Raw genomic sequence first — 23,628 nt, forward strand, 5'->3', positions numbered from 1 at the left:
CAGCCTCTCCTCATAACTCATATGTTCCAGACCCCTAATCATTTTTGTTGCCCTTCGCTGGACTCTCTCCAATTTATCCACATCCTTCTTGAAGTGTGGGGCCCAAAACTGGACACAGTACTCCAGATGAGGCCTCACCAATGTCGAATAGAGGGGAACGATCACGTCCCTCGATCTGCTCGCTATGCCCCTACTTATACATCCCAAAATGCCATTGGCCTTCTTGGCAACAAGGGCACACTGCTGACTCATATCCAGCTTCTCGTCCACTGTCACCCCTAGGTCCTTTTCCGCAGAACTGCTGCCTAGCCATTCGGTCCCTAGTCTGTAGCTGTGCATTGGGTTCTTCCGTCCTAAGTGCAGGACCCTGCACTTATCCTTATTGAACCTCATCAGATTTCTTTTGGCCCAATCCTCCAATTTGTCTAGGTCCTTCTGTATCCTATCCCTCCCCTCCAGTGTATCTACCACTCCTCCCAGTTTAGTATCATCTGCAAATTTGCTGAGAGTGCAATCCACACCATCCTCCAGATCATTTATGAAGATATTGAACAAAACCGGCCCCAGGACCGACCCTTGGGGCACTCCACTTGATACCGGCTGCCAACTAGACATGGAGCCATTGATCACTACCCGTTGAGCCCGACAATCTAGCCAGCTTTCTACCCACCTTGTAGTGCATTCATCCAGCCCATACTTCCTTAACTTGCTGACAAGAATACTGTGGGAGACCGTGTCAAAAGCTTTGCTAAAGTCAAGAAACAATACATCCATTGCTTTCCCTTCATCCACAGAACCAGTAATCTCATCATAGAAGGCGATTAGATTAGTCAGGCATGACCTTCCCTTGGTGAATCCATGCTGGCTGTTCCTGATCACTTTCCTCTCATGCAAGTGCTTCAGGATTGATTCTTTGAGGACCTGCTCCATGATTTTTCCAGGGACTGAAGTGAGGCTGACTGGCCTGTAGTTCCCAGGATCCTCCTTCTTCCCTTTTTTAAAGATTGGCACTACATTAGCCTTTTTCCAGTCATCCGGGACTTCCCCGGTTCGCCACGAGTTTTCAAAGATAATGGCCAATGGCTCTGCAATCACAGCCGCCAGTTCCTTCAGCACTCTCGGATGCAACTCGTCCGGCCCCATGGACTTGTGCACGTCCAGCTTTTCTAAAAAGTCCCTAACCACCTCTATCTCCACAGAGGGCTGGCCATCTCTTCCCCATTTTGTGATGCCCAGCGTAGCAGTCTGGGAGCTGACCTTATTAGTGAAGACAGAGGCAAAAAAAGCATTGAGTACATTAGCTTTTTCCACATCCTCTGTCACTAGTTTGCCTCCCTCATTCAGTAAGGGGCCCACACATTCCTTGGCTTTCTTCTTGTTGCCAACATACCTGAAGAAACCCTTCTTGTTACTCTTGACATCTCTGGCTAGCTGCAGCTCCAGGTGCGATTTGGCCCTCCTGATAACATTCCTACATGCCCTAGCAATATTTTTATACTCTTCCCTGGTCATATGTCCAACCTTCCACTTCTTGTAAGCTTCTTTTTTATGTTTAAGATCCGCTAAGATTTCACCATTAAGCCAAGCTGGTCGCCTGCCATATTTACTATTCTTTCGACTCATCGGGATGGTTTGTCCCTGTAACCTCAACAGGGATTCCTTGAAATACAGCCAGCTCTCCTGGACTCCTTTCCCCTTCAAGTTAGTCCCCCAGGGGATCCTGGCCATCCGTTCCCTGAGGGAGTCGAAGTCTGCTTTCCTGAAGTCCAGGGTCCGTATCGTGCTGCTTACCTTTCTTCCCTGTGTCAGGATCCTGAACTCAACCAACTCATGGTCACTGCCTCCCAGATTCCCATCCACTTTTGCTTCCCCCACTAATTCTACCCGGTTTGTGAGCAGCAGGTCAAGAAAAGCGCCCCCCCTAGTTGGCTCCTCGAGCACTTGCGCCAGGAAATTGTCCCCTACGCTTTCCAAAAACTTCCTGGATTGTCTATGCACCGCTGTATTGCTCTCCCAGCAGATATCAGGAAAATTAAAGTCACCCATGAGAATCAGGGCATGCGATCCAGTAGCTTCCGTGAGCTGCCGGAAGAAAGCCTCATCTACCTCATCCCCCTGGTCCGGTGGTCTATAGCAGACTCCCACCACTACATCACTCTTGTTGCACACACTTCTAAACTTAATCCAGAGACACTCAGGTTTTTCTGCAGTTTCGTACCGGAGCTCTGAGCAGTCATACTGCTCCCTTACATACAGTGCTACTCCCCCACCTTTTCTGCCCTGCCTGTCCTTCCTGAACAGTTTATAACCATCCATGACAGTACTCCAGTCATGTGAGTTATCCCACCAAGTCTCTGTTATTCCAATCACGTCATAGTTCCTTGACATCACCAGGACCTCCAGTTCTCCCTGCTTGTTTCCAAGGCTTTGTGCATTTGTATATAAGCACTTGAGATAACCTGTTGATCGCCCCTCATTCCCAGTATGAGGCAGGAGCCCTCCCCTCACAGACATTCCTGCCTGTGCTTCCTCCCGGTATCCCGCTTTCCCACTTACCTCAGGGCTTTGGTCTCCTTCCCCCGGTGAACCTAGTTTAAAGCCCTCCTCACTAGGTTAGCCAGCCTGAAAAAATGAAGATTTTTTGTGATAGTCTGGGGACTAGAGAACCACAACATCTGTCTGTTTCCAGCATCCTCAGGAAAGAATCTCCTTTCTACAATGATAGCTGGGTCCTGTCTATACTCTAGTACCATGGACACTAAACTTTCAAAGTAGATGTTACTCTCCGTCTCGCTCACTTTAAATTTTTCATTCAGCCTCAATCTCTCCTTGCTTTTCCAACCTATGGCTTTTATCTCACAGCATTCCTCATTTCTCCCTGTCTTTATGCATTCATTTTTCATTGTCTCATTAACTCCTTTTCCCCCCAAAACTATATTGTTTCTCTACTTTCACTCATCCCCCAGCATTAGTTCCAGCCACTAACATTATACAATAGCTTGTGTTAAACATTCAAACCCGTGATTTTGGCATAAATTAAAATTAAGGACACAGTGAGTTATCCCTATTGTTGAAAGTTTAACCCAGTACATGAACCATTTTTTTTTTTTTTTTTTAGAAAATCAAAAATTTCTGGCTTAATAATAGTACTTGTTTTTTACAGCACTTTTAATCCATTGATCTCAATGGACATTACAAAATTGGGTATGATTTTATATGAGTATTTATGTCTTTCATGGATGTTTGTTAGGATACAGATATTCAGGTCTGTCTGTAAAGGCCTATACTCTAAAAATTTAGGTGTATTCTTATCACTTGGCTAGTTCTAGAGGTATAAAAGAAAGAATCAAATCACTGTCTGCCAGTGTAAGGTCCTTCTCTTACTGTGACAGTCTGAGGCCCAGTTCTTAGGCTAAGGCCTTTGGCTAAGCAACAGAGGCACCCATAAACTGGGAAGCGAACGGTCACATCCTCACATTCCAAACTAGTCACATTGAAAGAAGGTGCTATTGGGCTCTTAGGAATACAATCCTGTCCTGATAGTGCCTATCACCTCCAGAGAAAGGGAAGTGCCTAGAAAATGTAAAAGGAAACTTAGTTTGATAGCATCCTGTCTGGAAAGAACTCAATTAAATTCAAAAGCTGGGATGTGAAATCCTCACTTCTGTATTGTTTTGTCATTATAGTTCCCACTTCGCTATTGTTTGTCTGTATAATCTCTGTCTGGTTCTGTGATTATTTCTGTCTGCTGTATAATTAATTTTGCTGGGTGTAAACTAATTAAGGTGGTGGGATATAATTGGTTACATAATCCTGTTACAATATGTTAGGATTGGTTAGTTAAATTTCAGGAACATGATTGGTTAAGGTATAGCAAAGCAGAACTCAAGTTTTACTATATAGTCTGCAGTCAATCAGGAAGTAGGGGGGTAGGGGTGGGCATGCGGGTGGGGGAAATGGGAACAGGGAATGGGGGTAAGGAAATTGGAATCATGTTTTGCTAAAAGGGGAAATGGGAACAGGGAATGGGGCTGAGGAAATTGGAATCATGTTTCGCTAAGGGCAGGAATGGGAACAGGGACACAGGTGTAAGGCTCTGTGGTGTCAGAGCTGGGAAGGGGGACACTAAGGAAGGAAACTGGAATCATGATTGCTGGAAGTTCACCCCAATAAACATCGAATTGTTTGCACCGTTGGACTTCGGGTATTGTTGCTCTCTGTTCATGCGAGAAGGACCAGGGAAGTTAGTGGGTGAAGGAATGTTTTTTTCTGTTTCATATGTGTAAACACCCACAGCACAGACATGCTCAAAATAACATATATACACAAACACACTCAAATGTACAAGCACACCATCATGCACACTCACAAATGCATATGTACAAAGAAAATCAAAATGCATACCTTCAGAAAGTGAAAAACATGCACAAACACACGTCGTGGGCCGATCCTCAGGTGGAGTAAATCTCTGTAGCTCCACTGACTTTCCCCAGCTGGGGATTTGTCTCTCATTGTTTTGTTTTGTGTGTTTGTGTTTGTGCATCTACGTGCAGTGTGCTTGTGTTTGTGAGGTGTGGGTCTTAGGAGTAGGTGTTTGTGTTTATAGAAGATTTACACAGAAGTAGCCATGAAATGCAAATCCAAGCTCAAATCTCACCACACCAAAATACTGGATGGTGTGTTTCACTGATCCATTGACCTTCAGTACTCTTGTGTGTAGTGTGGATTACTCCGAGGTCTGACCTTCCAGACTATAGTCGGGTAACATTCCAAAGCCTGGATCTGGGACTTGAGTGCCTCCTAATGGAAGAACTGGGCTCCAAACAACTTATACTTCAAACATCTCTCTGTCTATGTTCTTATACCATAACGTTGGCACAAAGCACCTTGGAGCATGTATCAGAGCAACACCAGTAGAAAAACCAAACAAAGAGAGTTTTGCAAGGAGCATTTGATTTTAAACAAAAATCTAAGCAAAAATAAAATGTCAGTAAAACAGTCTTGGGCATTAATATTCCTGAGATGATCAACAGCATTCAGATTAAGGATGGGTGAGAATTTTACAAATTTTGATGAGAAGCAACAGATTTTATTTCAAATGATTGTTTTTAAATGAGAGATACAAGGTGGGTGAGCTCTCCAGCTACACAGCACTCTTCTTCTTGTCTGGAAAAAGCAATCAGAGTGTCCCAGTTTGTAACCTCTTCTCCAATGCCTGCAGAAGTGTTAATTGTCCACTTCACTCTAACTAGTTTCCTGCAATACAGTAACCCCTTACCTTTATCAATCTGTCCCACCTTGTCGTTAGCTGGGACACTCTGATTACTTTGTCCAGTCCTGAAAGAAGAGCTCTTTTTAGCTCCAGAGCTCATCTATTCCATTGAAGCTGGTTCCATACAAGCTATTGCCTCACCCACCTACTCTCATTCATGTCCTGGGACCAACCTGGTTACAGCACCACTGCAAGCAATACTTATATATCTAACACTTGGTGCCCTTCCTATCTTCCCTACTTAATTTCAAGTTCATCTGATCAAGTGTTTTATACTTTGAAAAATACTGTCATATTGTCCTGATATAGAGTCACAGAATCATAGGACTGGAAGGGAGCTCGAGAGGTCGACTAGTCCAGTCCCCTGCACTCATGGCAGGACAAAGTATTATCTAGACCCATCCCTGACAGGGGTTTGTCCATCCTGCTCTTAAAAGTCTCCAGTGATGGCGATTCCACAACCTCCCTAGGCAATTTATTCCAGTGCTTAACCACCCTGACAGTTAGGAAGTTTTTCCTAATGTCCAACCTGAACCTCCCTTGCTGCAATTTAAGTCCATTGCTTCTCGTCCTGGCCTCAGAGGCTAAGAATTTTCTCCATCCTCCATGTAACAACCTTTTATGTACTTGAATGATTATTAGTTAAGGTATATAAACACACCCCTGAGTGGCGTAGTTAAGCCAATCTGAGTCCTCGTGCAGACAGTGCTAGGCCTCGTGCAGACAGTGCTAGAATTCTTCCGTCAACAGAGCTCCCACCTCTCAGGGTTGGCGCAGGTAATGTCTACACCGAAGAACTTCAGCAGCACAGCTACAGCACTGCAAATGTGCCACTGTGACATTCCAAGTGCAGACAAGCTCTAAGCCTCCCATCACCTCTCGGCAGTGGGAATATTATTATCACCTTCATCCTCATTTTTCAAGGGTAAACTGAGGCACACAGGGCCAGATATTTTGCAGGTATTTAGGCACCTCATGGTGTTTTCTGAAGCACCTAGGCACCTAATTGCCGTTGAAATGCTTTTGAAATTCCCACTAGGTGCCTAAATATCTTTATAAACTGGGCCTGAAGTGACCTATTAAGGTAACACCGTGACTCTGTGCTGGAGATGAGAATTGACCCCAGAATCCATGATCTCCAATACACTGCACTCTTTACAAGATCAGTTTTTTCCCTGCTTGTGACTCAAATAGTTAAGGTCACTGGATGTCCATAAACACATTAGTTACAGCTTGCAGTTAGGAAAACAATGCAACATGCATCACTCAAAGTTATTGCTGGGAGGCTATACCCGGGGATAGATTCCCAGAGGGACTTAGGTGTTTTGATATTGAGCTTGACAGCACCTAGCTTGTAGGGACCTAGGAAATCACTGGGATCCCCAAAGCCTGGGTTAGGCACCTCAGCTCCCTCTCCAATGAATGAGGAGAGATAGCTGCCTCAGAACGGGATTCATACTAGCCAGCATGCTAGGCGGGGAGCCATCTAACCTAGCCAATGGGAGATGCCAAGGAGGGGGTAAGGGGTGCCTCTGGATCAAGTGAAGTCCACTCTCTGTCTGAGGGGAGAAAGGAGTAGAGGAGGAACACCCCCCACCACCACCACCTCTGGGGTGGGTGTCCTAGCCAGAGGCCTATGGGATATTCTGCTGTAGGTTTCCCTCTGACTCTCTTGTTGAAGCTGTTCCACGGGCAGCAGGTTTTGTACTTGGAACAGCTCAGCCGTGCCCCTGCTGCGACTAGCAGTGCTACTATATGGCTATACCGCTCTTTGTACTCCCACGAGGGGAACCACACTCCCAGCTCAGATGGCAGATCTACCCAATGAGAATAACTTAGTCCAGGTGAGATCATGCACCAACAGGCCTTAATGGGGCCAGGATTTCACTCAGGATTCCCAGATGATACGTTCATAGACACATTAGAAAAAGAGAGAGAGAGATTGGCTAGATGACAGATATATTTATTAATTTAAATTTATAATTGCAAATGACTTTTACAATAGTTAAAACATCTGCTTGCATACATAACTGTTTAAACTATGCAATATGGTATAATAATGGAGGAGAAGAGGATGGTCCAGCAGGGAGGTGTTCAGATATCATGGGTGTAGTACAAGACCCTGGATGGACTGAGAGAGAGAGAGTCACTATCTGTGAAAGGATAGTGGATAGATCATAGTGGCAAACAATAGACTGACAGACAATCGAATAGAAACAAGGCCAGATTTTTAAAGAAATTTAGGAACTCATGGGATTTCCAAATGCACCTAGGCATCTAACACTAAGGATTTGTCTTCACTATGGGGCTAAATTGGCGGTGCTGTGATTGATGCGGCGGTGTTGATTTAGCGGGTCTGATGAAGATGCAATAAGTCGCTGGGAAAGCGCTCTCCCGTCAACTTCAGTATATGACCTCAATGAGAGGCGGAAGCTATGTCGATAAGAGAGCCTCTCCCACCAACATAGAGCAGGGTAGACACTGCGGCGAGTCGATGTAAACTATGTCGACTTAAGTTACGCAAGTTACGTAACATACATCAACTTACCCTGTACAGTAGACAAGGCCTAATTAAAATCTATGACTTTTAGGCACTGAAGTGCTTTTGAATACCCCACTATTTGCCTAAATACCTTTAAAGATATGTCCCTTAGACACTATAGAAAACAGGTTAGAAAGAGAGAGTGTGGGGGGGGCAGGGTGGATGTTTGCTTGGTGATAGATAGATAGATAGATAGATAGATAGATAGATAGATAGATAGATAGATAGATAGATAGATAGATTTATCCGGCATATGAGAGAGAGTGAGAGAGAGAGAGAAAGCCTATAGTAAAGTTTGTTAAGTTAAAAGGAATGAAACATATTGACTTAGAGGAATACTTATTTAACATCACACACACACACGCACTCCCTGCCATACTCAGCTTCCCCTTCCCCTCTATTACCAACCCCTGTTAGGAATGTTCCCAGCCTTGGGCAGCAGTACACACCTTCCCATCACTGCTTTCCTCAGAGCTTCTTTAACCTCCTTGTTCCTCAGGCAGTATATAACGGGGTTGAGCATGGGCGTCACCACCGTGTAGAACATGGACACTAGCTTGTTGAAGTTGACTGAGTCTTTGGAGTAGCTGGACGTCGGCCGCACATACATGAACATCAGGGTGCCAAAGAAGATGGTCACCACAGCCAAGTGGGAGCCGCAGGTAGAGAAAGCTTTCTGGCGCCCCGGGGCCGAAGGGATCTGCAAGATCGTCACGATGATGAGAACGTACGAGACCACGATTAGAAGGAAGGAGCTGACGCTGACGCTGGTGGCCACAATGAAATTGACTGTCTCGGCCTTGCGGGGGTCCCTGCAGGACAGTTTCAGCAAGGGTGGGGCATCGCAGAAGAAATGGTTGATCTCGTTGGGCCCACAGAATGGCAGCTTGCAGAGGGAGACCAGAGGTGGAACATTGACAACAAAGGCACCTACCCAAGAGCATATGGCCAGACGAACACAAACCCTGTTGTTCATGAGGATCGGGTAGCGCAGCGGGTTGCAGATGGCTAAGTAGCGATCATAGGCCATGATGGCCAGGATGAAGCACTCAGCTGTACCCAAGGTGATGAGGAAGTACAGCTGGGCGAGGCAACCGGCATATGAGATGGACCTGTCTGTGGCCAGGAAGACCTGCAGCATCTTGGGAACAATGTTGGAGGTGTACCAGATCTCCAGGAAGGAGAAGTTGCTGAGGAAGAAGTACATGGGGGTGTGGAGGCGGAGGTCGAGACGTACTATTGTGATGATGACAATATGTCCAGACAAGGTCATGAGGTAGATGATCAAGCCCACAAAAAAGAGCAAGAGCTGCAGCTTCTGGAGGCTTGGGAAGCCCAGGATGATGAAGTGGGTTACAATTGTTGTGTTCCAAACCTCCATAGCCACATAGTGTCAGATCTGTGGGGTTAATACAAAGAAAAATACACAATGTCTTACTAGAATTAAACACATGATTAATTAAAGTGGCAGGAAATTGGGGTGGAGAGAGAGAGAGAGAGAGAGGGGAGGAGGAGGAGGAGGAGGAAGAGGAAGAGAGCCTTATAAGCCCTTGTATTAGAGGCCTGGTATGAGCTAGGACCTGCTTACAGAATTTGGCAAGAATAGGGCTGATACTGCAGAAATACATATTTCTAAGAAGTCCTAAGCACAGAGTACTTACACAAACACATTCCAATATTAAGTGGTACCAGAACATTCTGATATCAAGGATGGTACAAAAACATTCCCCCAGGAACACACTGACCCCTCCTAAAAGACAAGGTCAGGATAAAGTATGTAATAAAAATGTTTTAATTGAACCAACATGTATAAGGTGATGAGTAATAACTAGCCAGGTCAGGGGGCAGTAACTAATCTATTGTTTTGTCCAGCCGAGGGGGGAATGGAAAGTTCCTCCATTCACTGAGCTGTGTCCATTGTCATGGGCATACATATCTTAGTATCCTCGTACAGACTGCCAGGTGCTATTACTGTGCTTTGGAGACAATAAACCTGGCCTGGTGCTTTCATACCTTAACGAATCTTGTGGTCATTGGGCGGTTCACTAGACGTATGCTCTGCCAGCTGTCTGTGCATAGCTGGGGCAGCACACAAAAAAACCCACACACACACAGCCAAACATCTAACAACAGAGAGAGAGAGAAAGTAAGGGGGGGGGGGGGCATGTAGCTAGCTAGCTAGCTAGATTTGAAGCATTACACTCTTTCAGTTAGGTAATGGAAAGAATGGATATCACTCTGTCCAATCAAAACCAATCAACACATCTGATTCTTTATAATGAGTACTTAGATAGACAGATTGCTGCAAACTTAATTTTGTATAAGACTAGAATTGGGCTTTTATCCACAACAGTGGTGATCTCATTTACTTCAGTGAAGCTATTCCTGATTTATAACAGTGTAAATAAGAGCAGATTCATGTGCTCTGAATGATTGATAACAATCATATGAAGAACAATTCTGAATAACAAATCTACTCAAGAACATAGTTATCTGCTTGGAAAATAGGTTAAATTCTCTAAGGCATAAACTCTGCCCTCAGGTATATCAGATAAATCTGGAGGAACACTATCCATTTCAGTGGAATTACTCCTACACTGGTTTGACTGTGGCTAGAATCTGATCCCACATCTTTCCCTGAAGTCCAGATTCTTTCTCTCACAGTACGTTTGAACTTGAGTAACCCATTGATTGCAGCTGAACTATTCACAGATGTCGGTACTACGGCAATGTGACTGAGTGCTGAACCCCTTCAGCTGTATACCCCTGTAATTCTATTGAAATCCCCAGTGCAAAACTGCAATAGTGGAGTGCTGGATCAAGTCCTTTGTGACAGAGTTGGGATTGGGAACGTTTGTATTTGGAGATTTCGTTTTCAGACACTTCTAATTTATGGGAAATCACAGTAAATATCTTTTTGTTATATCTTCTAACATTACATCCAGCCATGTACAGTTCAGTTCTGCTTAGACACTGCAAAGGGGGAGAAAAATGCTAATAAAATCCTGATCAGGAATTCAGGAATGCTTCATAGGATTGATTCCATTTTAATTACTCTGGTTTACTTTGGGACTGTTGAAGGAAACTCTCAATGAGATTTCAGAGTAGCCGCCATGTTAGTCTGTACCCAGGGGTGCAAGTAAGTTAGAGGACTTACCGTTATGCTGGAGTCCTGAGCAGGGGGCGTGGCCTCAACCGGAAGAGGCATGGCCTTAAATCCCTGGGCCCTTTAAATCTTGATTTAAAGGGCCAAGGCTCCAGATGTGGTAGCGGCAGCTGGGAGCCCGGGGCCCTTTAAATCACCCCCGAGCTACCAGCAGCAGAAGGGGCTGGGAGCCCCGGGGCTCAGGGGCGATTTAAAGGGCCCAGAGCTCCAGCTGCCACTACCGCAGTGGAGCCCTGGGCCCTTTAAATCACTGAGGAGCCCTGGGGGCTCCCGGCTGCAACCGCTACCCCGGGGCTCCGGGCTCTGTTTTGAATCTAATTACCCTGTAAGGTATTTACCGTCCTGATTTTACAGAGGTGATTTTTTTTTATTGTTACTTCTTTTTTACTGTTACTTCTATTAAAATTCTTCTTTTCAAGACCTGAATGTTTTTTTTTCATTGTTCTAAGATCCAAGGGTTTGGGTCTGTGGTCACCTATGCAAATTGGTGAGGATTTTTACCAAACCTTCCCCAGAAAGTGGGGTGCAAAGGTTGGGAGGATTTTGGGGGGAAAACAATGCTTCAATTTCAACAATTTCCAAACAATGCTTTCCTAATAAAATAAACCCAGATAAACATTTGGTGGTGGCAGTGGAAATCCAAGGGCAAAGGGTAAAATAGTTTGTACCTTGCGTAAGTTTTAACCTAAGCTGGTAAAAGTAAGCTTAGGAGGTTTTCATGCAGGTCCCCATATCTGTACCCTAGAGTTAAGAGTGGGGAAGGAACCATGACAATATGCAATAATGGTGTAAGCACATTTATACTGCTATAACTGCATCCACACTTGGAGTTGAACTGCTCTAATTATACCGGTGTAGACAAAGTCTAATTTTGCCATTCAAATCAAAAGGAAACTGTCCATTTACTTCAATGGCCACTGGATTGAACCAAAGAAGAAGGCATCTAAGAAATAAGGTCCAGTGAACACTTACGCTTTCCACAATTTCTACAAATCAGCTATCTTGCTGCAGTGTGGTCTGTCTCCCAAAGATGCACCTAAATAATAAATAAATAATAATTCAAAGACAATGAGGAGTTTTAACATCAAGAAGCATGTAATAACATCAGGAATTGATCAGAAAGGTTAGGAAAAATTCTTGCACTCTCACAATGGTGAATTTCAGAGAGAATCAATGGACATCACTTTGCCTCACTTAGAATGACAGCATGCAGGCATGATTTAAGTGGAGCAACTGAATACTTACTTTTTCGACAATTTAACAGATCAGATATTTTGAGGCAGTGTTTTATATCTCACAAAGATACACCTATAAAAATAGTTCAGAGCAAGGAATTTCTTCAAGAAACATGCAATATCATCAGTAACAAATTAGACAGTTTAGGGGAAAAAAACATGTATCCACACAATGTTGAATTTCAGAGCTAATTAAGCAGGAGGCTTAAGAGATGATTACAGACCTTGCTACACCTAACTCGAAGTGACAGAAATGGGGAGCATAAAACACTTTTTCTTCTAACTTCCCCTTGGGTCCCTCGTCCCTAAAGAACCATCCAATCATCATAGGATGAGCTCACTAAACAGTTAATTAGCTGTAAAACCAGTGGAGAACACAGAGGGGCGGATTCTGAGCTCAGTTGCTCTGTGAAGACCCAGTCCAGTGTCTGCTGAAACCAAAGTTCGTCTGTCCATTTAAATCAATGGGTGTTGGAACAGCCCCAAAATCAAGAATAGCTGTGCTAATCTCACTGTAATTACTCCAGATTTACACAAGTGTGCAAGAGCTCACTAGGGCTTGGGGGATGGCAACTAAGGGCCAGATTTTTTTCTCACTTACAGTGATTCAATATCACTATTGACCTTAGTGGAGAAGCTCCTGATTTACAATGGGGTGAGTGAGAGGGGAATGAGACATCATGGTATTCTCCTGATAGATTTCTGCCTCCTGGGCTGACTTGTGGACCTTTTCCCACAGTCAAACAAACCATCTTGGAGTAGGAAACCTGTGCAGAGACTGGTGGGATATCATCTCAGATACCCTGATACTTTCACAGGGTTTAGAGCTTTCTCTTCCCCCCGAGGATGATGTATGAGCTAATGGGAATGAAGGCAGAGGTGGGATCTTTCTTTGTGTGAAGGGGCATGTTAGTGGATGTGAGCATGGAGACCTTCCATCCAATAAACTTACCAATACACTACAGCTTAGTTCCAATGTATGTATTATGTTCCTAAAAGCTCATGCTTCAGGGTTTCAGCCAGCCATCTGCAGGGGTCAGGAAGGGATTTTATTTTGAGTCTCCTTCCTTTGAAACATCAGGGATGGCCAAGGGCTGGAGATGGGACATTGGATGGAGAAAGCCAGGACTCTGAGATCGCACCGAGTATTCTCTCGCTCAGGTGCTGGGCTGGCTGGTTCTTGCTCACATGCTCTGGGTCTAACTTTTGGCTTTTGACACAGTCCCACATAATATTCTCATAAGTAATCTTGAGAAAGGTGGTCTTGGGATAGATAAGTGGATAGATAATTGGTTAAAGAACTGTAAACAAAGAGAAGCTATTAATGGAATTGTGTCAGATTGGAGGGAGGTCTCAAGTGGGGTTCCACAGGGATCTGTTCTGTGTCCGGTGTTCTTTACCATCTTTATTAATGACCAGGATGTAGGAATAGAGAATATACTGATCAAATTTGCATATGACACAAAGCTGGTGGGGAAGGGTGCAAACACTTTGGAGGATAGAGCTAAAATTCAGAGGGATCTTGGTAAATTGTAGAACTGGCCTCTAGACAAAAAAATGAAATTTAACAAAGACAAGTGTAAGGTGCTGCACTTAGGGAAGAAAAAAACAAATGCCCAAATACAGACTGGGGGGTAACTGGCTTGGCAGCAGCACTGCTGAGAAGGATCTAAGAGCTGTGGTGCATCACAACCTCAAAACAAGTCAGCATTGTGATGCTGTTCCAGAAAAAGGAAATGCAATTTTGGGTTGCATGAACAGAGTCCTAGCATGCAAGTTATGGGAGGTGATAGTACCGCTCTACTTGGTGCTTGCTAGGCCTCAGCTGGAGCACTCTGCCCAGGTTTGGTCACGAATGTAGAGAAAGGATGGAGAGAAACTGGAAAGGATCCAGAGGCGAGTGACAAAGCTGATCAAAGGGATGGAATGCAGCCATATGAGCAAAGGCTGAAGGAACTGTATGTTTAGTTTGGAAAAGAGGAGAGTAAGGGTGGACATGATAGCAGTCTTCAAATAATTGCAGGGCTGCCATAAAAAGATGGAGAAAAGTTGTTCTCTTTTGATACAGAGGGCAGGACAAGCGGCAACGGGTTCAAACGACAGCACAGCAGATTTAGATTAAATCTCAGGAAAAATTTCCGAACTGTAAGAACAGGAGGACAATGGAACAGACGCCGAGGGAGGTCATGGAAGCTCCTTCACTGGAGGTTTTCAAAAGAATGCTGGACAGCTGCCTGTCTTGGATTGTTTAGAGACAACAAATCCTGCATCTTGATTTTGTGGATACGTCTACACTGCAATAAAAGACTTGTGACAAGTCTGCGGCTGGCTCAGGTGAGCTGGCTCAGGCCCCTAGAGCTCAGGCTGCAGGGCAATGAAATAGTGGTGTAGCTGTTAGGGTGAGGGATGGAGCAAGGGCTGTGAGACCCACATGACTGGGGAGGGGAAAGGGGCAGATACACTGTATAAGGAACAATATGCGGAAGCAAAGGGGAAAAGATAGGAAGAAGCAGCTATACTGTATAAGGGGTGGTTATACTGTATAATGGGCACTAGGGGTCAGCAGAGGGTGGGGATGGGAAAGGGGCGGCTATACTGTTTAATGGGCACTAGGGGGAAGCAGAAGGTGGAGATGGGGAAGGAATGGCCATACTGTATCATGGGCACTAGGGGCAGCAGAGGGTGGGGGTGGGGAAGGGGCGGCTATACTGTATCATGGGCACTAGGGGCAGCAGAGGGTGGGGGTGGGAAGGGGCGGCTATACTGTATCATGGGCACTAGGGGCAGCAGAGGGTGGGGGTGGGGAAGGGGCGGCTATACTGTATCATGGGCACTAGGGGCAGCAGAGGGTGGGGGTGGGGAAGGGGTGACTATACTGTATAATGAACATCAGGGGGAGGCAGCAGAGGGTGGGGGAGCTCCTCTAATTTCACCTTGCAATATTTCCCTAAGAACAGTATTATCATAGTTTCATTATTTCAGCATTACCATCCATGTTTTCAGCCACTGCTCTTTGGTCAAAATGATTCTATTCAGTTCAATGGAGCTACACCAGACTGCATTAGCCAGCTCAGTATGATTAACATCTAATTAATGCCCAGGAGGCTTTGAGTCTGAAAGTCTCAGGAGCTGGTCATATATTTTCACATCAGCCACCCATAGAGACTACTTATCCCTTGAGTGCCTCACTTTCCTGTGGGAGGAAGGTGGAGATGGAGGAGGGACAGTCAAGGGATGATCATAAACGGTGTCAAGGAATTGAATCCTTCAGTTCCTGCCATTGTTAGCACACAGCAGTGTAAATCGCTGTTGGCAGAGGCGATGACCAGCCTCAGAACAGCTAAGAGTAGTTACTATCAAGAGAATTAATTATTCCAAAAGCTTAGCCATTCACTACCGTGAATGAAAAATCTCCCGGTGTATTTTGCTGAGCTGTTTGCCCTGCATTTGTGAGTGTGGCCAGGGCAAGAGACATTCCTGGACCTGGCATGGTCCCTGGTCATTGGCCCAATGTTCACATAGGCCCTGGTGCTGAGGCCTCATTGACTCCAATGGGAGCTGCAGCTGATAAACTGGAGAAGAAGGGCATGAATAATTCCCTGGGGGGAGCAGAACCTTTCCCTTCCCACGGTACTCCCGAGACATTTCATGTGGAGCAACAAAGATGATGCAATGTCCTTTAGCTGTTGCCAGTCAACATTTCCCTGCTGAGTTGCTGTACTTTGTGTCTCTAAAAAATAGCAGATAATCCCCTCCCTGCTCTTCTGGGCCTATTTGGCATCCAGAGATTGTGTCTGTTTGTCTTTGAAATGACCATATCTGTAATTGCTTCACCCTAAACACTACAATCATGTCTCACTGGTGTGGTTAATATTGCCTTGGGTTCCATCACACAGGACCACAAAGTGCTTTAGCAATGCATCAAACTGAATGTGAAATAGAAATGTACTTAGTGGTCTCTGGAACCAAGCCCTGAAATGCAGCTACCTCTTACAGGCAAAGATAGGATTGCCAATTTGGGTTGGACATATTCCTGGAGGTTTCACCCCATGGCAAGATCTTTAAATTAAAGGAAGGCAACAAAAATTATCAGGAGGTTGGGGCACATGACTTACAAGGAGAGGCGGAGGGAACTGGACTTATTTGGTCTGCAGAAAAGAGTGAGAGGGGATTTGATAGCAGGCTTCAAATACCTGAAGGGGGGATTCCAAAGTGGATGGAGCTTGGCTGTTCTTAGTGGTGCAGATGACAGAAAAAGGAGCAGTGGTCTCAAGTTGCAGTGGGGGAGGTGTAGGTTGGATATTAGGAAACACTATTGCCCTAGGAGGGTGGTGAAGCACTGGAATGGGTTACCTAGGGAGGTGGTGGAATCTCCTTCCTTAGAGGTTTTTAAGGCCTGGCTTGACAAAGCCCTGGCTGGATTGATTTAGTTGGGATTGGTCCTGCTTTGAGCAGGGGATTGGACTAGAGGACCTCCTGAGGTCTCTTCCAATGCTAATATTCTATGATTAATCTTTAATTCCTGGAGACTCCAGGACAATGCTGGAGGGTTGGCAACCCTCGGCAAACCAACACAACACTATTAAAAAGATGATGAAGGCAGGAAGGTGAGAATACCTGATGCAAAGTGGGAACTCTGTCTACGTCTACACTGAACACGCGTGGCTGGCCCAACTCAGCTGACTCAGGCTTGTGGAGTTTAGACTAGGGAGCTGTAAAATTTCTGTGTAGACGTTCGGGTTCTGGGATGTCTACAAATTGAGAGGGTCCCAGAGCCCAGGCTCCAAACCCAGCCCCAGCCCAAACCTACATCACAGTTTTTAGCCCCCCCCCAAGCCAGGCCCCGAGAGCCTGAGTCAGCTGACCCAGGCCAGCTGTGATTATTTCTGCAGGGCTTTTATTCCAGTGTAGACATACCGTGTGTGTACATTAGCACACGCACATATGCACCACTGCAGCCCCCTGCTGGAAGAAACTATTACAAAATACTGCCACTAGCCAGTGCACACCACTACACCTGTGAACAGCACAACAGAAAACTTGGTGGCAATAGATGGTTTTGCATTATGGTATTGCATCTAAGCCATATAACTTCCACCAGAAATAGCACTGTGACAGCATGGACCAGCGTGTTCCAAACTGAACCCTCTGCCCCCGTTCCCTACAGTGCTGCACTGCCTGGAATGGTGCTGGGCACTGACTTCAGCATGCCCCAAGACAGGAGAGTGCCCCCAACTAAGCCCCCACCCCACTCCCTTCACCTCAGAATCCCCTCACACAGCCCAGGGCATGGGATTACCACTGACTCCAGAGGAGAGCTCCACCGAACCACACAAATGCTCCAAGCTCTGCAGAGCCCCCAACCGCCTCACTAGGTGGGCATGGACCCCACTTCCTGTAGCGCAGCACCCCCTGGTGGCACACAGGATCATCTGGGGCCAATGCTGACTCTAACGGTGGAGTAGGTCCTGGATTTGCAAAGGTTTGTAGGCCGCTGACTTCCATTTAAATCAATGGAAATTTTAGGGACTTAGGGACTTTTGAAACCCGTACAATGAATCTATCTTCTTCTTTAGGCCCTTAGAGCAGTGGTCCCCAACCTTTCTTGTGGGAATAGCATATTGCTATTCCCAGAAGACTGTGGCAGGCGACGGACACCCCATCACCGAAATGCCACCGCCAAAAGGCGACAGCGGCAAGAAGAGTCACCACCAAAATGCCGCTGAGGAACGGCGGCGGGGTGTCCTGCGGGCGCACAAAAATGCCCCGGCAGGCGCCTTGGCAGGCACTGTGTTGGGGACCCCTGCCTTAGAGTGTGATATCAAAAGCACCTATTTGATTTAGGAGCAAAAGTCTCATTGGCTTGTGTTCCAATATGTCTTTGGCTCTATTGAAAACCCTACCCTAAAATCCATATTTAGACCTCTGGGCTAAGACTTTCATTGGAGCCTAGAGGAATTAGCTGTCCAATGGAGTATGGATGCCCAACTTCATTAGACCCCTTTGAAAATCACAGCCCAAAATAATTGCCCTGATTTTCAGAGGTGCTGAACCCCCAACAACTCTCACTGATTTAATGGCAGCCCTCAGAGACATGCATCTCCTCTGAAAATCAGAACTATCCCATGCCATGACTTCAGGAGGTCTGACTCTCTCCCATACACTCCCTTGCCTTTGGTGGCGGTACCCTGCGTTTATACCATTGGAACTAGGGGAAGAATTAATTTGGCTCAGTTACGTCTGTCTGATATGTTCAAAGGAGACTTAAGCAACCAACTTCCACTGAAATTAAGTGGAATTTGGGCACCTAACTCCCTTAGTCTTCTTTCAAAAACCCACCCTTTCTTCTCAGTTACACCAGTGAACATCCATAGGCGCAACTCTGACTGAAGCTCCGGGGTCAGCTGTGCATAGCTCTCAAAATGGGTAGCCCTCCTCATCATGAAACACTATCCCCAGGCCCAGTCATGCCAGCTCTGCAAAAAGATCCTCTCCCCCCAATCCATGTTGGTTTCCTGTGCCCAGCAATGGTGCTGAACACTGTGTAGGTGACCCAGGAACTGGTCCACTTGTTCCAACAGCATTGGTCAGTCCATGCTGGCTGACAGCAATTCAAAAATGGTGCAAGCTCATCCAGAAAGGAAGAATGGGACAGAGACAGTGGGGGTAGGGGGGAATGGAATGCACCTGACTTCCCACAGTTCACAGCAAATGCAGTTCCACGATGCACGAGGATCAGCAGCAAAGCAAAAGACCATGGGATACCCTTGGAAAATGCTACACCCTCAGTTTTGGGCAAACTGCTGCCATGTGTTCTCACAATGTAGATTGAAAATGGAACAGGTGTCCATGTGCATGCTACTGGGGCAACTTGTATTTCGTGTATTACCTGAAACTCATCAAAAAGCTTTGGATTAACACCTCCCCCATGGTGTAGACACACTTTCAGTCTGGGTGGCCAAGGTCACGATTTGGTTCCGACTCCTGTCTCTGTCTAGAAGAGGGTTCATCAGAGATAATCAAAGGGAATGGAGCAGATGCTGAGTTCAGATACACTGGTGTCAATCTAGAGTGACCATATCCCTTTAGTTGGGCCCGGAGTCTGATCGTCTTATTCAGATAGAATCAGAGAATATCAGGGTAGGAAGGGACCTCAGGAGGTCATCTAGTCCAACCCCCTGCTCAAAGCAGGACCAATCCCCGATTAAATCATCCCAGCCAGGGCTTTGTCAAGCCTGACCTTAAAAACTTCTAAGGAAGGGGATTCCACCACCTCCCTAGGTAACGCATTCCAGTGTTCCACCACTCTCCCATGAAAAAGATTTTCCTAATATCCAACCTAAATCTCCCCCACTGCAACTTGAGACCATTACTCCTTGTTCTGTCATCTGCTACCACTGAGAACAGTCTAGATCCATCCTCTTTGGAACCACCTTTCAGGTAGTTGAAAGCAGCTATCAAATCCCCCCTCATTCTTCTCTTCCGCAGACTAAACATCCCCAGTTCCCTCAGCCTCTCCTCATAAGTCATGTGTTCCAGTCCCTTAATCACTTTTCTTGCCCTCCGCTGGACTCTTTCCAATTTTTCCACATCCTTCTTGTAGTGTGGGGCCCAAAACTGGACACAGTACTCCAGATGAGGCCTCACCAGTGTCGAATAGAGGGGAATGATCACATCCCTCGATCTGCTGGCAATGCCCCTACTTATACATCCCAAAATGCCATTGGCCTTCTTGGCAACAAGGGCACACTGTTGACACATATCCAACTTCTCGTCCACTGTAACCCCTAGAACCTTTTCTGCAGAACTGCTGCAGAGCCATTTGGTCCCTAGTCCGTAGCGGTGCATTGGGTTCTTCCGTCCTAAGTGCAGGACTCTGCACTTGTCCTTGTTGAACCTCAGATTTCTATTGGCCCAATCCTCTCATTTGTCTTGGTCCCTCTGTATCCTATCCCTACCCTCCAGCATATCTACCTCTCCTCCCAGTTTAGTGTCATCTGCAAACTTGCTGAGGGTGCAATCCACACTATCCTCCAGATCATTAATGAAGACACTGAACAAAACCGGCACCAGGACCGACGCTTGGGGCACTCCACTTGATACTGGCTGCCAACTAGACATGGAGCCATTGATCACTACCCATTGAGCCCGACAATCTAGCCAGCTTTCTATCCACCTCATAGTCCATTCATCCAGCCCATACTTCTTTAACTTGCTGGCAAGAATAGGAGACAGTGGGAGACAGTGTCAAAAGCTTTGCTAAAGTCAAGGAACAATACGTCCACTGCTTTCCCTTCATCCACAGAACCAGTTACTCATCATAGAAGGCAATAAGATTAGTCAGGCATGACTTGCCCTTGGTGAATCCATGCTGACTGTTCCTGATCACTTTCCTCTCCTCTAAGTGTTTCAGAATTGATTCCTTGAGGACCTGCTCCATGATTTTTCCAGGGACTGAGGTGAGGCTGAATGGCCTGTAGTTCCCAGGATCCTCCTTCTTCCCTTTTTTAAAGATGGGCACTACATTAGCCTTTTTCCAGTCGTCCGGGACTTCCCCCGATCACCATGAGTTTTCAAAGATAATGGCCAATGGCTCTGCAATCACATCCGCCAATTCCTTTAGCACTCTCAGATGCAACGCATCTGGCCCCATGGACTTGTGCACGTCCAGCTTTTCTAAATAGTCCCGAACCACTTCTTTCTCCACAGAGGGCTGGTCACCTCCTCCCCATGCTGTGCTGCCCAGTGCAGTAGTCTGGGAGCTGACCTTGTTCGTGAAGGCAGAGGCAAAAAAAGCCTTGAGTACATTAGCTTTTTCCACATCCTCTGTCACTAGGTTGCCGCCCTCATTCAGTAAGGGGCCCACACTTTCCTTGACTTTCTTCTTGCTAACATACCTGAAGAAACCCTTCTGGTTACTCTTAACATCTCTTGCTAGCTGCAACTCCAGGTGTGATTTGGCCTTCCTGATTTCACTCCTGCATCCCCGAGCACTATTTTTATACTCATCCCTGGTCATTTGTCCAATCTTCCACTTCTTGTAAGCTTCTTTTTTGTATTTAAGAGCAGCAAGGATTTCACTGTTAAGCCAAGCTGGTCGCCTGCCATATTTACTATTCTTTCTACACAACGGGATGGTTTGTCCCTGTAACCTCAATAACGATTCTTTAAAATACAGTCAGCTCTCCTGGACTCCTTTCCCCCTCATGTTATTCTCCCAGGGGATCTTGCCCATCAGTTCCCTGAGGGAGTCAAAATCTGCTTTTCTGAAGTCCAGGGTCCGTATTCTGCTGCTTTCCTTTCTTCCTTGTGTCAGGATCCTGAACTCGACCATCTCATAGTCACTGCCTCCCAGGTTCCCATCCACTTTTGCTTCCCCTACTAATTCTTCCCGGTTTGTGAGCAGCAAGTCAAGAAGAGCCCTAGTTGGTTCCTCCAGCACTTGCACCAGGAAATTGTCCCCTACATTTTCCAAAAACTTCCTGGATTGTCTCTGCACTGCTGTATTGCTCTCCCAGCAGATATCAGGGTGATTGAAGTCACCCATGAGAACCAGGGCGTGCGATCTAGTAACTTCTGCGAGTTGCCGGAAGAAAGCCTCGTCCACCTCATCCCCCTGGTCCGGTGGTCTATAGTAGACTCCCACCACAACATCACCCTTGTTGCTCACACTTCTAAACTTAATCCAGAGACACTCAGGTTTTTCTGCAGTTTCATACTTGAGCTCTGAACAGTCATACAGATCTCTTACATACAGTTGAACTTCCCCACCTTTTCTGCCCTGCCTGTCCTTCCTGAACAGCTTACATCCATCCATGATGGTATTCCAGTCATGTGAGTTATCCCACCAAGTCTCTGTTATTCCAACCACATCATAATTCCTTGACTTTGCCAGGACTTCCAGTTCTCCCTGCTTGTTTCCTAGGCTTTTTGCATTTCTGTATAGGCACTTGAGATAAGCCGCTGATTGTCCCTCTTTCTCAGTATGAGGCAGGAGCCCTCCCCTCTCACGTGCTCCTGCTCGTGCTTCCTCCCGGTATCCCATTTCCCCACTTACCTCAGGGCTTTGGTCTCTTTCCCCCGTTGAACCTAGTTTAAAGCCCTCCTCACTAGGTTAGCCAGCCTGCTTGCAAAGATGCTCTTCGCTCTCTTCGTTAGGTGGAGCCTGTCTCTGCCTAGCACTCCTTCTTCTTGGAACACCATCCCATGGTCAAAGAATCCAGATAGCATAATCCCTTACTCTGCAAGTAGCACTCCCGGCGGGGTTTGCAATTCACTTTGCATAGGAAAATTGGAATCTGTCCCATTGGAATCAAAGGCATTCCCTGCAGAGCAGTGTGTTACCCAGTGGGAGTAAATGGAGCAGAATCTGGATGCTGACTTCAGCCTTGGCTTTTCTAAGGAAACTAAGGGAGTTTGGTGCTCAGATCCCATTGAATTTCAGTACATTCTTTTCAAAACCCCAGGCCCTTTGTGGCCCTTCCATAGATTTCAAAGGATCATTGTGACCATCATATCAATGACACATGGGTGCCTAACTCCCCATAGGTTCCTTTGACAATGACAACCTCAAATAGATTACTGTCCTGATTCCAATAGACTTATTTAATTGGGGCCAAACTTTTACTGACATGCAATGGTAATGTGCAAAGTCCTATTGGAGTCAGTTAGAATACAGGTGGAGTAAGTTACCACCAGACATGAGTAAGTGTGTCACACTCTGACACATTCATCCTTCTCGTACAGTCCCATTGGATAAATGAGGCTACCAGTGGAACAAAACAGTGCTGCTCCTTCTTCTTACCCCAGTGTCCCTTCTGACCCCAGTGTCACCCCCTGTAGAGCAGTAGCAGATATCCAGGCTTTGAAGATCAAATTTCCATTGGAGTAGAAATCATCAAAACAGAGTCTGGACATGTCCTGAGAGTAGCATACTGCGAATAGAGGACAAATAAACAGAAGAAGTGTTATGCTTGTACAAAGCACATGAGATCGTTTACAGGAGAGAAGGCAACACGCTGCATTTATTGAGAAAACAGCAGTTAGCATATGCTTTTCAGTCACACATACACACACCATGCACACTGTCCTGCCAGTCGATGTTATAGTTACCAGTCCGGATCAACCTAGTGGCCAGCTAGGTTGATCAACGGTAGGGAGGAGCCGGGTTCCGTCAGTCATGACATGATGCTCCAGGGAAATCTTGGCAGGATGAACCCAAAGTTTTATGGCAAGGCATCCCGTTTATATAGTGATTTTTCTTCATTGGGACTAATGAGCTTTGCGTCGTTATGCTGTCATTAATTGTTGTTTGATGAGTTCTTGTTTTTTTAAATTGTTTTTTGTTATTTTTTATTACAACTATTTTGTTTATATTGATAGGTGTCTGTTTTATTTTTAGAGTTGTTAATTT

At 45.9% G+C, this 23,628-nt stretch overlaps 1 protein-coding gene across 2 annotated transcripts; it reads right to left on the minus strand.

Annotated features, from left to right (window-relative positions):
- Positions 1 to 7,219: 7,219 nt before the first annotated feature.
- On the minus strand, positions 7,220 to 23,132 carry LOC125622606 (olfactory receptor 11L1-like). Of its 2 annotated transcripts, XM_048820731.2 has the most exons (3): positions 23,020 to 23,132; positions 11,953 to 12,016; positions 7,220 to 9,213 (listed from the first exon to the last, which is right to left on the minus strand). In XM_048820731.2, the coding sequence occupies exon 3, from the start codon at positions 9,193 to 9,195 to the stop codon at positions 8,215 to 8,217; it is 981 nt and encodes a 326-aa protein (XP_048676688.1). In that variant the 5' UTR covers positions 9,196 to 9,213; positions 11,953 to 12,016; positions 23,020 to 23,132; the 3' UTR covers positions 7,220 to 8,214. The 2 variants fall into 2 exon arrangements, with proteins under 2 accessions (XP_048676688.1, XP_074974654.1); XM_075118553.1 differs by lacking the exons at positions 11,953 to 12,016; positions 23,020 to 23,132 and adding an exon at positions 9,828 to 9,931.
- Positions 23,133 to 23,628: the final 496 nt, after the last annotated feature.

This window comes from Caretta caretta, chromosome 13 (genome assembly GCF_965140235.1).
Source record: "Caretta caretta isolate rCarCar2 chromosome 13, rCarCar1.hap1, whole genome shotgun sequence".
Classification (NCBI taxonomy): domain Eukaryota; kingdom Metazoa; phylum Chordata; order Testudines; family Cheloniidae; genus Caretta; species Caretta caretta.

Bases quoted from the DNA above. Each gene is read 5' to 3' on its own strand.
- LOC125622606 (XM_048820731.2), bottom strand. From the start codon at position 9,195: ATGGAGGTTTGGAACACAACAATTGTAACCCACTTCATCATCCTGGGC.